This window comes from Orycteropus afer, unplaced genomic scaffold, assembly GCF_000298275.1.
Source record: "Orycteropus afer afer isolate SDZICR_OR568_19922 unplaced genomic scaffold, OryAfe1.0 scaffold00226, whole genome shotgun sequence".
Classification (NCBI taxonomy): domain Eukaryota; kingdom Metazoa; phylum Chordata; class Mammalia; order Tubulidentata; family Orycteropodidae; genus Orycteropus; species Orycteropus afer.
Genome location: NW_006921813.1, coordinates 3,389,007 through 3,404,922, shown reverse-complemented (window position 1 = coordinate 3,404,922; position 15,916 = coordinate 3,389,007). Strand labels below are relative to the sequence as shown.

The 15,916-nt window shown below is 38.4% G+C and overlaps 2 protein-coding genes across 2 annotated transcripts in view; one reads left to right on the top strand and one right to left on the bottom strand.

The window, feature by feature from the left end:
• Positions 1 to 4,397, top strand: part of FUCA2 (alpha-L-fucosidase 2) — a 111,954-nt gene extending 107,557 nt beyond the window's left edge. Inside the window, exons 6-7 of the mRNA XM_007948816.1 lie at positions 2,917 to 3,025; positions 4,257 to 4,397. Of these exons, the coding sequence (XP_007947007.1) occupies positions 2,917 to 3,025; positions 4,257 to 4,397 (250 nt within the window). The remainder of the gene's footprint in view (positions 1 to 2,916; positions 3,026 to 4,256) is intronic.
• Positions 4,398 to 10,900: 6,503 nt separating this feature from the next.
• PEX3 (peroxisomal biogenesis factor 3) overlaps positions 10,901 to 15,916 on the bottom strand; it is a 51,847-nt gene continuing 46,831 nt past the window's right edge. The window contains exon 12 of the mRNA XM_007948806.2: positions 10,901 to 10,984. Coding sequence (XP_007946997.1) covers positions 10,901 to 10,984 — 84 coding nt within the window. The remainder of the gene's footprint in view (positions 10,985 to 15,916) is intronic.

Genomic DNA, 15,916 nt, shown 5'->3' with positions numbered 1-15,916 from the left:
TTTGTCTGTGTTTTCCTTGATCTGTCTCTCAATCCTTTGAAGATACCTAAATATGATTCTTTTGAATTTCTTATCAGGGAGTTCCTCCAATGCTGTGTCTTCCTCAGGGATGTATTTTGGGTCGGTATCCTGGTCCCTTGTTTCTCCTGCTTTATTTTGCTTCTTTGTGTGGACTGTGATGTTCTGTTGTCTCCAAGGCATTGTGACGTTTTTGTGTTTATATTTAATTGGTGATTGTATGTTGGAGTGACTTGCCCACAATTTTGTTTTCCTTGTATGTTATCTATAGAAGCAGGTTACAGTGCTGTGCTCCTCTGTTCACTAGTTGACAGCACTTTTACATTCACCACCTGTCTCCTTTCCTGTTATCAGCCTCTTGTATGTGCCCACCGATCTTGGCAAACAAAGCCTATTCTTAAGTCCCTGGAATCCGAATGAGAGTGCTATCACTTTAAAATCCCAAATGGTTGCCACTTGTAAAGATTCAAAATGGCTACACCCTCAGTCACTTTAAATATCCAAAATGGCTGTCACCTGGAAACAAGCAAAATGGCTGCAGCCTTTGGACAGTGGAAAGTCCACAGCTCAGGTTGTGTCTCTCCTTGCTGTTTCCCTTCCTAGTCATAGGCCACCAGTGCAGTCATCCCTGCAGCCCTTGGTGACCAGGGCTGATCCCAACAGCCCTGGAAAAATTCAGGCTGTTGGTTCCATCAGAGTAGCTGCCAGTCCACAGCTCCGACCATCTCTGCACTCACTGTTTTTGTTCAGATTTTTCCACTAGTTGGTGCCTAATCCACTTCTGTTTAGTTCCTTTCAAAGCTCAGGGCTCAAAGATTATATTCTGTATCTCTGTCAATTGGTTTTTGTTTTCTTTGTTGAAGAGGGTTTGTGTTGCTTATTGTCTTATTGTCTGCCTATTCCTCCATATTACCGGAAGTCCACTTTCACATTTTTAAGTATTTGTTATAGCACCTGTATCGTGATACCAAAATCTGTATTAGTTTCCCAGGGCTACTGTAACAAATTACCATAAAACAGGTGAAACTACAGAAATTTATTCTCTCACAGTTTAGAAGCTACAAGTTCAAAATCATAGTGTTGACAGGGCCATGCTCTCTCAGAAGGCTGTAGGGAAAGACCCTTACTTGACTCTTCTTGCTTCTGGTGGTTGCTGGCAACCCTTGGCATTCCTTGGTTTGTCGCAGTATAACTCCAAGCTCTGCCTACCTCTCCACATGGCTGTCTTCTATGTCTGTGTGTCTGTTTTCTTATAAGGATGCTAGTCATTGGATTAGGACTGAACCTACTCAAGTATGACCTCAGATTAACTAATTACATCTGAAAAGATCCTATTTCCAAATATGGTCATATTCTGAGGTTCTGAGTAGACATGAGTTTTGGGGGAACACTGTTCAACCCAGCACACTCACTCTGGTCAGGCTTCTGCTTCCACATTGCACAAAACTGTTGTTACCACGGTCAGCAATAACCTCTGCCTTGCCAAGTCCATGGTCAGTTCTGTTTTCATTTTCTTATCTTAGCAGCATTTGTCTCGGTTGAATACTTTCTGCTGAGTTTCGTTGTACCTGTTGACTGCACCTTCTTATTCTGCTTTGCTAGTTTCACTTCATTTGATCAATCTCTAAATTTTGAAGTGTTCAGGATTTCCACCTCTATTTATCTTCATTCTTAATTCTCTATCTTAATTCTCCACACAATGTCATCTAGTTTCCTAGCTTTAAGTATGATAGTGATGACCTCCACACACATGTTCTCAGAGTCTTGTGTTTAACTTCCTGCTCAACATGTACACTTGGATGTATACAGCCTTTTATACCCAAAACTGAGGCCCTATTTTTTTCACCCTCTAAAGTGCAATGACCCCTCCTTGGGTTTCCGTGGTGGTATCACTGCGGAAGTAGATTGCCCAACCTTCCTTCTGAGGAGTGGCTGGTGGGTTTGAACCACCAGCCTTCTGGTTAGCAGTCAAATGCCTTAGGCACTATGCTACCAGAGCTTCTCCCTCTGATCTAGCTCCACCCGATGTTCCTCATCTCAGTTAATAGCAGTTTCACTCCTTTAGTCCATTGTAAAGGCAAAAAACTTTGGTTCCTAACTTCCCACAGTCAATCCATCAACAAATACCAGCATCTTTATCTTTTAAGTATATGTAGACTGACATTTTCATGTTATCTTTCAGTGTCAACCCTTATCCTTCTGTTGTCCATTAACTCTCCTCAATTATTTCAGTAGTCTCTTACTGGTCTCTATTTCCACTCTTGCTTTTTTAGCCTATCCTCCCTGATGCAGCCACAGTGATCTTTTAAATAAGTCAGATCATGTTACTCTCATGCTTAAAGTCCTCCAGTGTCTTCCAAGTTTGGAGAAATGAAATAGCCAGGTCTTATAGAGGCTTACATGTATAGAGGCTTACATGTATAGAGGCTTACATGTATAGAGGCTTATTTGTGGCTATTTAATGTGGTTATTTAATGTCTCCAGAACAAGCACTCTGTTTTGTTTTCTATCATTTCCCTCACACTAAGCACAGTATTTGGCACAGCACTGACATATACCTATCTATTGAATGACTGGCCATGAAGCTGTCAATCAGCCAGTGGAAAGCCATGTAACGCTTCCATCCTAGTTTCTGGTTCCATTTTTACCTCCTATTCTGAGCTTCAGGAGAATAGTTTGATAAAAATCTCTTTTTTTCTGCCAAGAACTTCCCTTTACTATTGGGGAAATGGAGAAGGGTGATGCATTTAAGGCCAGCACAGGGCTATTTTTTCTTCCTTTCTTTTAATGAGGACATTTGTGTATAATGTGCCTCTATAATTCCAGACTTTATCCATAAATGGTGGTAAAGATGGCATGTATCTTCGTTATTACCATTTTGTTGTTGATTTTAACCAGGTACACATCTAAACCTACAGAAAACTTGGTCTATGCCCTTTTTCTTAAATGGCCCACATCAGGATTGCTATTTCTTGGCCAACCCAAAGCAACTTGGGGTTCAACAAAGGTAAGATGGAATTTTGTTATCTTTATTGTACCTTCAAATTGTTGCTTAGGATAGCCTAGGAAAATATAACTTGTTTTAAGAAGAGTCTTTATACACTTCTTTTATACTTTATAGGAGTAACTTTAAAATGAGCTTCATCAGTAGCAATGTTTGGCCAAAACCCTTGAAACTTTTATTCTTTCATTTCTCAGAAAACCAAACTTAAAATAAATAAATAAATAAATAAAAGGGCTATATTATCTCCATGCATATCACTGCAAAGTAGGTATTATTCTTCACAGTAATTGTGTTGTTCACCTTGAGCTGCATGCATCCAAAATGATTCTTTGATCAAACTGGAATTCAGATGTTTCTCCCGACATCCCACCCCAGGACACATCTGAATATTAGGACCCTTCTTTTAAAATTTATAAAAATACTTTGCAGAAAGTTTAAGCATAATCTACCAGTTGTAATCACCAATGCCAGACCTTATTTTGATACATGTTATACCTTATTATTAAGAAATTGATGACCCATGGGAGGTGAATGGACTATATAAAACATCTTTCCATATTTATGCCTAATCTTTGTGGTTGATCAGACAGAAAGAAGATGGAGTTTAAATCTAATATTTAGTTACAGCTAGAAGCCTGAATATGACACTGATTACTTTTTGTTTTCTCTCTGTTCTCATCCACACTGACTAAATGATACTTTAAAGTTTAAAGGTTTTTTCTTTTTTTTTTTTTTTTGTTCCACCTGATAAGCAAAACTTTCTGGTTCAAAATAACCCCAGGACATGTAAAAACTACTTATTGAATTCATTTAGTAAGGATACATAACAATTACAGTCATAACTGAAAAAACTCATGTCTTATTGACTTGATTTCCAGGGAATCTGGGGAGGAACAGTGGCTGGATGGGGGTGGGGGTAGCTTCTCTCAAAACATCCTGGGTAAGAAATGGGCAAGGTTAGTTTGGTTGACAGGTTCCAGAGTTATTTTTCTACCATATCCTCTCTTTACATCGTTCCTCCCATCTGACACTCCATTTGGCCTCAGTTCTTCCCCAACTAATGTGCACTATCATTTCCCTCTTGTGAGTAATATAGGAACAAGTTAGATGTATGAAACAAGAATTAAAAATGTAAAAATGAATTCCGTCTTAATGCTTTTTAAAAAATGCCATCCCAATAAAGTAGGTGAATCAAAGTGATGCACTGGTAACATTTGTGTATTTTTTACTTCAGGTAAAACTACTGGGACATGGACAGCCACTTAACTGGACTTCCTTGGAACAAACTGGCATTGTGGTAAAACTACCACAGCTCACCACTAGTCAGCTTCCCTGTAAATGGGGCTGGGCGCTAGCACTAACTCATGTGATCTAATTAATGTGCTGCGGAGTGGTCAATGTTGCACATCTAAGAATGGAAAACATGAGGTTTTTGTAATTGTAGCACATGGAGAAAACAAATGTAAAATTGGTCAAGAAAAACCCAGTAATTATTTAGGTAATTCAACCCTCTTCCCTTTTCTCCTTAAATTCTTTAAATTACCCATGTAATTGTTTGAACTCTCCAGTGCACTTTGCTATTAAAGTCTTTTCATAATGAATTTATATGTCTGATTCAACAGTGGGAGATATTTTTAGAGTAGCTAAAAATTTGTGGTATATAACAAATTTGGCCTAATATATATATTTCCAATAGTTGGTTTTTTTTTTGTAATTTTTTTCCTTTTGATTATAAAACTGATCATGTTTACTCTAAATAGGTTGAAATATCCAGACATCCTCAAAAAACCCAGAAATTTCTCATAAACTTACCACTAAGTTAATTACTATTAATATCTTACTACGTATTCTTACAGTTTTATCTTGGTGGGGAAAGAGATTTAAGATGTGGATCAGTTTTTAGAGATGGGCTCATTTGAAGTTCAACTAAAATTTATCAATTTGCTTATGGTATTTGTCTTCAACAAACTGAAGTTGTAAACCTAGCTGAAAATTAGGTAGTCTATCCAGATCTTCCCGAAGAATAAAGCAAAAAAAAAAAAAAAACCAAATCAAACTCACTGCTGTCGAGTTAGATCCAACTCATAGTGACCCCTCCTTGGGTTTCTGAGGTGGTATCACTACGAAAGTAGATTGCCCAGTCTTCCTTCTGAGGAGTGACTGGTGGGTTTGAACCCCTAGCCTTCTGATTAGCAGTCAAATGCTTCAGGCATTATGCCACCAGAACTCCTTAAAGCAAAAGTGATACTAATTTTGATACAAATTGAAAGAAAATTGAATAAAGCATTCACTCCCCCCAACAAAAGGTGATCACTCATTTACTTGAAGTGCTACAAGTTTCATTTGGTCACATCAGTCAAATTCAGACAAAAATTTTTGTTTAGTATGCTTCAAATAGAGTATAAAATGAAACAGTTCATTATATTTTTACTAAAATCATGCTAAAGTTTAAAAACTTGGAAAAAAAAAAGAAAACAAAAACAAAAACCCCAAAACAAAAACCCTGTTCATTTTGAAGTTCTACAACTATCAAATTTTTGAAACCAGGCCAAAGTATTTACGTAGATACTTTGATAGTTCTAAATCTCAATGAGCATTTTATTAGAGATTCAGTGTGCATGTTTTTACATGATCCCAAACACTAGACAAAGAGAAAACAAAAACAAAAAAGGGAACCAAACTAAAGCAAATAGAATTATAGGAACCTTAACAGAAAAGTAGGATCATCTTTTTGTTTTAATAAGAATTCTGTAGAGTAAAATCTGTCAACAGCCTAAATTCCTACCCTATATACCTTACCAAATTGAGAAAAAAAGGGGCAAAATAGAAATATTTATGTAAATTATGTTTACATACAGGTTTTAGTTAATGAGTAGCTATGACTAAATGACAGATACAGGTCAGCATCCAGAGAATCACTGATAGAATACTTAGGCCCAACTAGACACTATATATGAAAACCTCAAATATGAGACTTTAAATTTAAATCTATTTAAGGTCCATTTGTGCTTACATGTGAAATGTACTATGTATGTTTATCGTAGGATTTTAAAAGGACCTCTGGTAGCATATTCCTAAGGCACTTGACTGCTAACCAGAAGGCTGGCGGTTCAAACCCACCAGCCACTCCTCAGAAGGAAGGGTGGGCAATCCTACTTCTGTAGTGATACTGCCTTGGAAACCCAAGGAGGGGTCACGATGAGTTGGGGCCGACTCGATGGCCTATAACAACAATAGGATTTCAAAATTTCATCAGATTCTTACGATTACCTGTGGTATGAGTAATTAAAAATCAGACATCTTATTATCTAATTTAAGCCAACAGTTTTTATCTCCCCAAACAATCTTTTTATCACATTAATAGGTACAAAATCATCATGTTTGAATCTCTGTAACTTCACTTGCATTTAATTAGAGAAATATTCAGGGTAAACCAAATCATATTGTTAGATGGAATAATCCAGATATGGATATCACTTCAATAAAATTCTATCTCATTTTCTTATGAGTGCCATATTGAAGCAACACAACTGCTGTAGAGTCGGGCTATTCAGATAAATTTGAATTAGGACAACAGGAAGCAAAACACGTTTTGCCTTCTATTCCTTCTGTTTTTGTAAGTAAAAGATCTGGTTAGATCAAAATCTTCCTAACTTTCAAACAAACAAGTGCTCATATCAAATTTTAAATGCAAGCATTTTTTATACACACACGGTAATAAACATGCATATAAAAGTTCACAAAAGAAAAAGTAGAAGCTGTTTTAATAATCTCCATTTAACCAATGACCTAGATGAAGGGATGTTTTCCATGCCCTTGGGAAAGCTTACTGATTGATGCCTGGGGTCAGCTGCAGGGTTTCAGTTAGATTGGTAAACCCTACACTTGGGGTATCACTTGCTACGCTGTTCATTGGGTGTTCTGCCAGTGTACTGCCTAAGGCACTTGACTGCTAACTAGAAGGCTGGCGGTTCTAAACCCACCAGCCACTCCTCGGAAGGAAGATGGGGCAATCTACTTCAATAGCGATACTGCCTCAGAAACCCAAGGAGGGGTCCCTTATGAGTCAAGTCTGACTAGAGGCCACATAACAACAACAATAACATATAACAACAACAACACCACCATTCATTTACCAAGAGCTAGTTGAGTTTGTTGTTGTTGTTGTTGTTAAGTGCCGTCGAGTCGTTTCCGACTCATAATGACCCCATGCACAGCAGAATGAAACACTGCCTGATCCCGCGCCAGCCCCACAATCCCTGCTATACTTGAGCCCATCATCGCAGCCACCGTATCAATCCATCTCGTTGAAGGCCTCCCCCTCTTTCGTCGACCCTCCACCCTACCAAGCATGACATCCTTCTCCAGGGAATGGTCCCTTCTTACAACATGACCAAAATAGGTGAGATGAAGTCTGGCCATTCTTGCTTCCAAGGAGCCATTCTGGCTGCACTTCCTCCAGGACAGATCTGTTAGTTCTTTTAGCAGTCCACGGTACTTTCAGCATTCTTTGCCAGCACCACAACTCAAAAGCATCAACTCTTCTTCGGTCTTCCTTATTCATTGTCCAGCTCTCACATGCATACCAGGCGATTGGAAATATCATGGCTGTGTCAGGCACACCTTAGTCCTCAATGAGATATCCTTGCTCCTCAGCACTTGAAACAGTTCCTTCGCAGTTGACTTTCCCAATGCTACACATCGTCTAATGTCCTGACTGCTGCTTCCGTTGGCATCGATTGTAGAACCAAGCAACGTGAATTCCTTGACAACCTCAATCTTCTCTCCATTTATTGTGATGCTGCTCATTGGTCCAGTTGTGAGGATTTTTGTTTTATGTTGAGATGTAATCCATACTGCAGACTGTATTCTTCAACCTTCATCAGTAGGTGCCTTAAGTCATCCTCACTTTCAGCAGGCAAAGTTGTATCGTCTGCATATCTCAGGTTGTTAATGATTCTTCCTCCAATCCTGATACCACGTTTTTCTTCATATAGTCCAGCTTCTCGGATTATTTGCTCAGCATATAGATTGAATAAGTGTGGAGAAAGAATACAACCCTGACACACTCCCTTCTTGATTTTAAACCACGTAGTGTCCCCTTGTTCTGTTCGAACGACAGCCTCCTGGTCAAGGTACAGATTCCTCATGAGTACAATCAAGTGCTCGGGAATTCCCATTCTTCTCAATGTTATCCATAATTTGTCATGATCCACACAATCAAATGCCTTTGCATAGTCAATAAAACACAAGTAAACATCTTTCTGGTATTCCCTTCCTTGAGCCAAGATCCATCTGACAACAGCTATGATATCCCTTGTTCCACGTCCTCTTCTGAATCCGGCTTGAACCTCTGGAAGTTCTCTATCAATATACTGCTGCAAACATTTCTGAATTATCTTCAGTAAGATCTTACTTGCATGTGATATTAATGATATTGTTCTATAATTTCTACATTCTGTGGGATCACCTTTCTTTGGAATGGGCACAAATATGGATCTCTTCCAGTCAGTTGGCCCGGTAGCTGTCCTCCAAATCTCTTGGTATAACTGAGTGAGTGCCTCCAATGGGGCATCTGTTTGTTGAAATATCTCAATCGGTATGCCATCAATTCCCGGAGCCTTGTTCTTCGCCAGATCTTTCATTGCAGCTTTGACTTCTTCCTTCATTACCATTGGTTCTAGATCATATGCCACTTCTTGAAATGGGTGAAGATCAATCAGTTCTTTTTGGTACAGTGACTCTGTGTATTCCTGCCATCTTCTCTTGATGTTTCCTGCATCATTCAATATTTTGCCCATAGAATCTCTCAATATTGCAACTCAAGGCTTCAATTTTTTCTTCAGTTCTTTCAGTTTGAGAAATGCTTAGCGTGTTCTTCCTTTTTGGTTTTCAGACTCCAGGTCTTTGCACATTTCATTATAGTAATTGGCTTAGTTGAGTTTGTTACCAAAGTGAAATTAAAATTATGATTATATAACCTGATGACATGAGTTTCTATGAAAGCAAAGTTGAATGCTTTGGAAAAAGTAATAAAAATGTGTTGTCTTTTTTTTTAAAGCTATTAAGTGTGGGCAAAACAGTTCTAACCTACTGAGGGAAAATATTGTAAAAACCATAGAATTCTTTACCCTGGTTCACAACTATATAATGGACGTGGTTTATAGGCCCAGGTCCTTCATTAAATAACTGGCAAATAAATTGGTATTTATATTTTAAATTAAAATGTCTCAGGATATATGTGTTACACTTTTATGACACTGTTTTCACTGACTGTTTGGATTGACCAAAAAGCTAATGGTCCCAAGCAAGATGGCTCCTCTCGCCCTATTAGAAGGCAAATCTGTAATGTCTAAGGCCAATTAACTAGTATTGTATGAGCTTTGAACCTTGCCATCTTCAACTACCACAACTTTCCAGATGCAGATGATTTTAGGGGATAACTCTCATCATATTTCTATCCTTCCCCACTTTAGTCTCAAGTCAAATTTCCCTGGATTAAATTCTAGGCTCCTACTATTTACCCTGATTCACAACTATGTCAGAAGGAAGGTTGGGCAATCTACTTCCATAGTGATATCACCTCGGAAACCCAAGGAGGGGTTGCTATGAGTTGGGTCCAACTCCATGGCACATAACAAGAAGAAATGCATGCTCTATTACACATGCATTCACTAAAAAGTTTTTCTTTCATATTATTAGAAACAGTATCATTATATTCTGTCAAATTTTGAAAGAAGTATTTGCCCTCCTCTGCACCTTTGCACACACCTGTTTTTAATATTCTAGACACAGACTCCCCAGCAGTGGGCTCACAGAGGAGACTTCACAGTTCATTTTCTACCTTTTACTGTTTAGCTGTATGTTATGTTGGCTGCTGTTACAGAAATCTCATAATCTGATGATATACAATGATTCATTAATTTCTGCCCTAATTATAATGAACAGAGCTATAGATGTCTTAGAGAAAATGGATTATTTTTTCAGAAGGTAAAGCTATGTATTATTTTCTAAACAAACAAGATAAAAAGCAACAATTACATTATCAGTGAAAATGAAACTTGAAAACTAGATAATTCTTCCAAAATAACAGCAAAAATTCTATAGGACAAATAAATTGATGGTCAAAAAGTATTAACAAAACCATATTTTACTAAAATATTTTATTACAATAGATATTCCCTGTGCTCAAAATTACTACAAAGTAAACTACTAAAATTATTCACATACAAATGAATAAAACTATGTAGTTAATAATAGCTGTGAGTAAATGGGATCAACATCAACCAATGTGTAGTTTTCTAAAGCTTATTAACAGCAGCAGAGAAAACAATAGCTGATTATGGTTGTAAAAATGCACTTATTTCTATAAAAAGTCCTTTATCAGGACATAACGGAGACAAATACTCATTCCCTTAAAGGGAACTGGAGAAGGGTCTGACTCACCCCCGTTCACCACGGTCTAGTAAAGTTTACGACTCATTAAATAGCATATTTTCTTAAACTTCATACATCCTGGGCTTGTTTCCCAAGCAGAGTTTTCCTCAGTATTAATGTCAAAGTATAGGGCATTTTAGATTACATAACAAAGTATATACATTTGCTTTCTCTAGTTTGGAAGTAACAGCCGTGGTGTAATAAACTATTACCAGTCTGATAGTTGCATTGGTAAACACTCAGGCCGACAAAAACTATCTCTTGCTGATTTTAAAAAAATATATTAAGATGCCAAATAAATCTGTTTCGTTATGAAATGAAGACTTTAAGAATATATTTTTTATTAGACATTTTGGTAACAGTCTACTACTCTAGTTGATTTATTCTGTGTATTTTTAAAAAAGTAAATGAATGTCACTGTAGTTTTTCTTGAAGGAAAAATTATTTCTCCAGTTGCTGAGGTGTACTAAAAGCTTCATACACATTAGCGGCAAAGTCTTTCACTTGTTCCATCATCAACAGATCCTAGCAAAGAAGAGAATATCTTACAGTTAATAAGAAGTAGAGAGACACTGAATTCATGTCTGCAATCAAGCAATGAATGCAGTTCCAAGTTTTGTGGAAGTTTATTACAGGCAAAAAGTAAATCACTAAAGGGGAGAAATAGTTTTTCTTAAGATAAATTCTAGGAGATATTGACTGTTCAGGTTCTTCTATGAGGAATGATGGGGACTATAAGTATTCAGGTATGACTTTAAGAAGAAAAAAAGACTCTATAAATGAATTGTTGTGTGTGTCAAGTGCCACAAAAATATTTGCTGAACAAACAATTAAAATGCTAAAGGTACAAGACTAAAAGTGCTTTTGCTGGAAGCTGAAATAAAATGTGCTTTGGTATATTCCTTTCTAGAAGATCTTACATATATATGTACACACATATACAAATAACACATAAAATACACTTTTGAGCAAGGGTTCTTAATCCCTCAAGGGGGCTGTGAATGTAAGATAAGGAAAACCATCACATCTTTATTTTCACTACCTCTAACTGACATCGAGCATTTTCTTCAATGTTGTTGTTGTTAGGTGCCATCGAGTCTGCTCCAACTTACAAGGACCCTATGCACAACAGAATGAAACACTGTCTGGTCCTGTGCCAGCCTCATAGTGCCTAAGGCATTTGACTGCTAACCAGAAGGCTGGCGGTTCAAACCCACCAGCCACTCCTTGGAAGGAAGATGGGGCAATCTACTTCCATAGTGATACTGCCTCGGAAACCCAAGGGGGGCTCACTGTGAGTCGGGTCCGACTCAATGGCACATAACAACAACAACAACAACACCTGAGTGCATCACTGCAGCCACTGTGTCAATTCATCTCGTTGAGGGCATTCCCCCTTTCTCGCTGACCCTCCACTTTACCAGCCATGATACCCTTCTCCAGGGAATGGTCCCTTCTGACATGACAAAAGTAGGTCAGACAAAGTCCGGCCATTCTTGCTTCCAAGGAGCATTCCACCTGCACTTCTTCCAGGACAGATTTGTTAGTTCTTTTGGAAGTCCATGGTACTTTCAGTATTCTTCACAACACAACTCAAAGGCATCAACCCTTCTTTGGTCTTCCTTATTCACTGCCCAGCTCTCACATGCATACGAGGAGACTGAAAATACCATGGCTTGGGTTAGGTGCACCTTAGTCTTCAAAGAGACATCTTTGCTCTTCAGCACTTTAAAGAGGTTTTTTTTTTTGCAGCAGATTTGCCCAGTGCAATGTGACATCTGATGTCCTGACTGCTGTTTCCATTGGTGTTGATTGTGGAAACAAGTAATACGAAATCTTTGACTATTTCAATCTTTTCTCCATTTATCACGATGGTGCTTATTGGTCAAGTTGAGAGAGGATTTTCATTTTCTTTATGTTGAGGTGTAATCCAACATAAAGACCATGGTCTTTAATCTTCATCAGTAAGTGCTTCAGGTTATCCTCACTTTCAGCAAGCAAAATTGTGTCACCTTCATATCACAGGTTGTTAGTAAGTCTTCCTCCATTCCTGATGCCATGCTATTCTTCATATAGTCCAGCTTCTCAGATTATTTGCTCAGCATATAATAAGACTGAATAAGTACAGTGAAAGGATACAACCCTGACATACTCCCTTCCTGATTTTAAACCATGCAGTATCTCCTTGTTCTGTGTGAATGACAGCCTCCTGGTCTGTCTATATACAGGTTCCTCATGAGCACAATTAAGTGTTCTGGAATTCCCATTCTTCCCAATGTTATCCACAATTTGTTATGATCTACACAATCAGATGCTTTTGTATAGTCAATAAAATACAAGTAAACATCTTTCTGGTATTTGCTTTCAGCCAAGATCCATCTGACATCAGCTATGATATCCCTTGTTCCACAGCCTCTTCTGAATCCAGCTTGCATTTCTGGAAGTTCTCTGTCAATATACTGCTGCAACTGTTTTTGAATTATCTTCAGTAAGATTTTATTTGTGTGTGATATTAATGATATTGTTCGCTAATTTCCACATTGTGTGGGATCACCTTTCTTTGGAATGGGTACAAATATGGATCTCTTCCAGTTAGTTGGCCAGGTAGCTGTCTTCCAAATTTCTTGGCATAGATGAGTGAGTGCCTCCAGCGTGGCTTGTTTGTTGAAAACACCTTGTGGTGGTTAAGGTTGTGTGTCAACTTGGCTGGGCCTGGTTGAGTGGCTGGGCAGCTGGTGGTAGTTATTCCCCATGATGAGACTGGCAATCAACTCCATGGTGAGATCCACCACAAACAGCTGAGTAGCTACCTTAGGGATGTGGTCTGCTTCCTGTATATAAGCAGCAGCTTTGGGAATGGTCTCTAGCTTATGGCATGCTTGAACCCTGCAGGTTGCTGAGTTGTTGTTCAGCAGCTGGCCTTGCTCCCCTGATTGTGGGACTTCCACTGGACTTGAGTCAGTGGCCTGCTGTGTTGTTTGGGAACAACATTGGGACTGTGGCTTTTTACTTCTCGACCCTGGGTTTGTCAGCCTCGGCAGCCAGCAGCTGTCTGAAAGGAGAGAAGCCTGTAGCTTCAGTGGGCCAGGAACAAGAGGCAGAGCTGAAGCCCAAGGTTGAGGGGCTTTCACCTAGCTCCTAGAGACTGGCACTTTGAACTCGGACTTAAAGCCTCCAAAACTGTAAGAGAATAAACTCCTGTTTGTTAAAGCCATCCCATTTGTGGTATATTCTTGTTAGAGTGGCACTAGGTAACCAAACACATCTCAAGGGGTATTCCAACAGTTCCAAGCCTTGTGCTTCACTAATTCCTGCAGAGCAGCTTGGACTTTGTCCTTCAATACCACTGGTTCTTGATCATGTGTCACCTCCTGAAATGGATGGACATCGACCAATTGTTTTTGGTACAGTGACTCTATATTCCTTCCATCTTCTTTTGATGTTTCCTGCATCATTCAATAGTTTGCCCATAGAATCTTTCAATATTGCAACTTGAGGTTTAAATTTTTTCTTCAGTTCTTTCAGCTTGAGAAATGCTGAGTTTGTTCTTTTGGTTTTCTAACTCCAGGCCTTTGCACATTTCATTATAGTAATTGTCTTTGTCTTCTGGAGCTGCTCTTTGAAATATCTTCTGTTCAGCTCTTTTATCTTGTCATTTCTTTCATTTGCTTTAGCTATTTTCCCTTCAAGGGCAAGTTTCAGAGTGTCTTCTGACATCTATTTTGGTCTTCATGTCTTCTCAATGACCTTTTGCTTTCTTCATGGATGATGTTCTTGATATCATCCCACAATTCCTCTGGTTTTTGGTCACTGACGTTCAATGTATCAAATCTACTCTTTAGATGGTCTCTATATTCAGGAGGGATATATTCCAGGTCATATTTTGACTTTGGGGGACTTGTTTTAATTGTCTTCAGCTTAAATTTGAACTTGCATATGAGCAGTTGATGGTCTGTTCCACAGTCAGCTTCTGGCCTTATTTTGGCTGAAGATACTGAGCTTCTCCATTGCCTCTTGCCATACATGTAGTCAATCTGATTCCTGTGTACTCCATCTGGCAAAGTCCATATGTACAGCAGCCATTTGTGTTGTTGAAAAAAGATATTTGCAATGAATGACGTTGGTCTTGAAAAATTCTATCATGTGATCTCCAGCGTCACTTTCTATCACCAAGGCCATATTTTCCAACTGCTGGGGATTCTTCTTTTTTTCCAACTTTTGCATTCCAATCACCAGTAATAATCAGCACATCTTGATTGCATGTTTGGTCAATTTAGACTGCAAAAGTTGGTAAAAATCTTCACTTGCCTCGTCTTTGGCTTTGATGGTTTGTGCATAAATTTGAATAACTGTAGTGTTAACTGGTCTTCCTTGTAGGCATATGGATATTATCCTATCACAGCACTGTACTTCAGGATAGATCTTGAAGCATTCTTTGTGAATGCCACGCCATTCCTGTTCAGTTTGTCACTGCCGGCATAGTAGATCATACGGTTGTCTGATTTAAAATGGCCAAAACAAGTCCCTTTCAGCTCACAAATGCCTTGGATATTGATCTTGACACGTTCCATTTTATTTTTGACAACTTCCAATTTTCCTGGATTCATACATGTCCATGTTCCGATTATTAATGGATATCTGCAGCTGTTTCTTCTCATTTTGATCATGCCACATCAGTAAATGGAGGTACTGAAAACTTTATTCCATCCACATCAAGGCTGGCTCTACTCCAAGGAGGAAGCTCTTCCCCAGTCATATTTTGAGTGCCTTCCAATTTGAGGGGCTCATTGTCTGGTACTATATTGGACAATATTTCAGAGCTATTCATAAAGTTTTCCAGTAATATGTCAGACAATGTTTCACTGCTATTCATAAAGTTTTCACTGGCCAATTCTTTGAGAAGTGGATGGCCCTTTCTTTCTTCCAAGTCTGTCTAAGCCTGGAAGCTCTGCTGAAACCCGTCCACCATGGGTGACTCTGCTGGTGTTTGAAATTCTGGTGGCATAGCCTCCAGCCTCAAAGCAACACTCAAGCCACCACAGTCTGACAAACTGACAGACAAGTACTGGACTTAAAACAATGAATGTAGGTAACTGCAATAGCATTAGCTGGATCTGTGACTTCATCACCAATAGAAATCACAGACATTTTCATTTGAAAATGGTTATATTTTATATAAATGCTTGTTAAACTCAAATTTATAGTACAGTAATATTGTATCTTCAGCCATACATTAACAAGATAATGACAGTTCTACTAACTTCCATAACTGTCATGTGATATAAAAATGTGTGGGAGCAGATTATTAATGCACCATTAATAGATATATTTTAGTAATTACTAAATGCTTTATTTCTCCACTTTTTTTTGTTTTCCTCAAAATCTGAAGAACTGGATCATGGAGCTGCTTCAAAGGGCAATCTTCTTGTTAGCTCAGTTTACTGTAAAACATTAAGA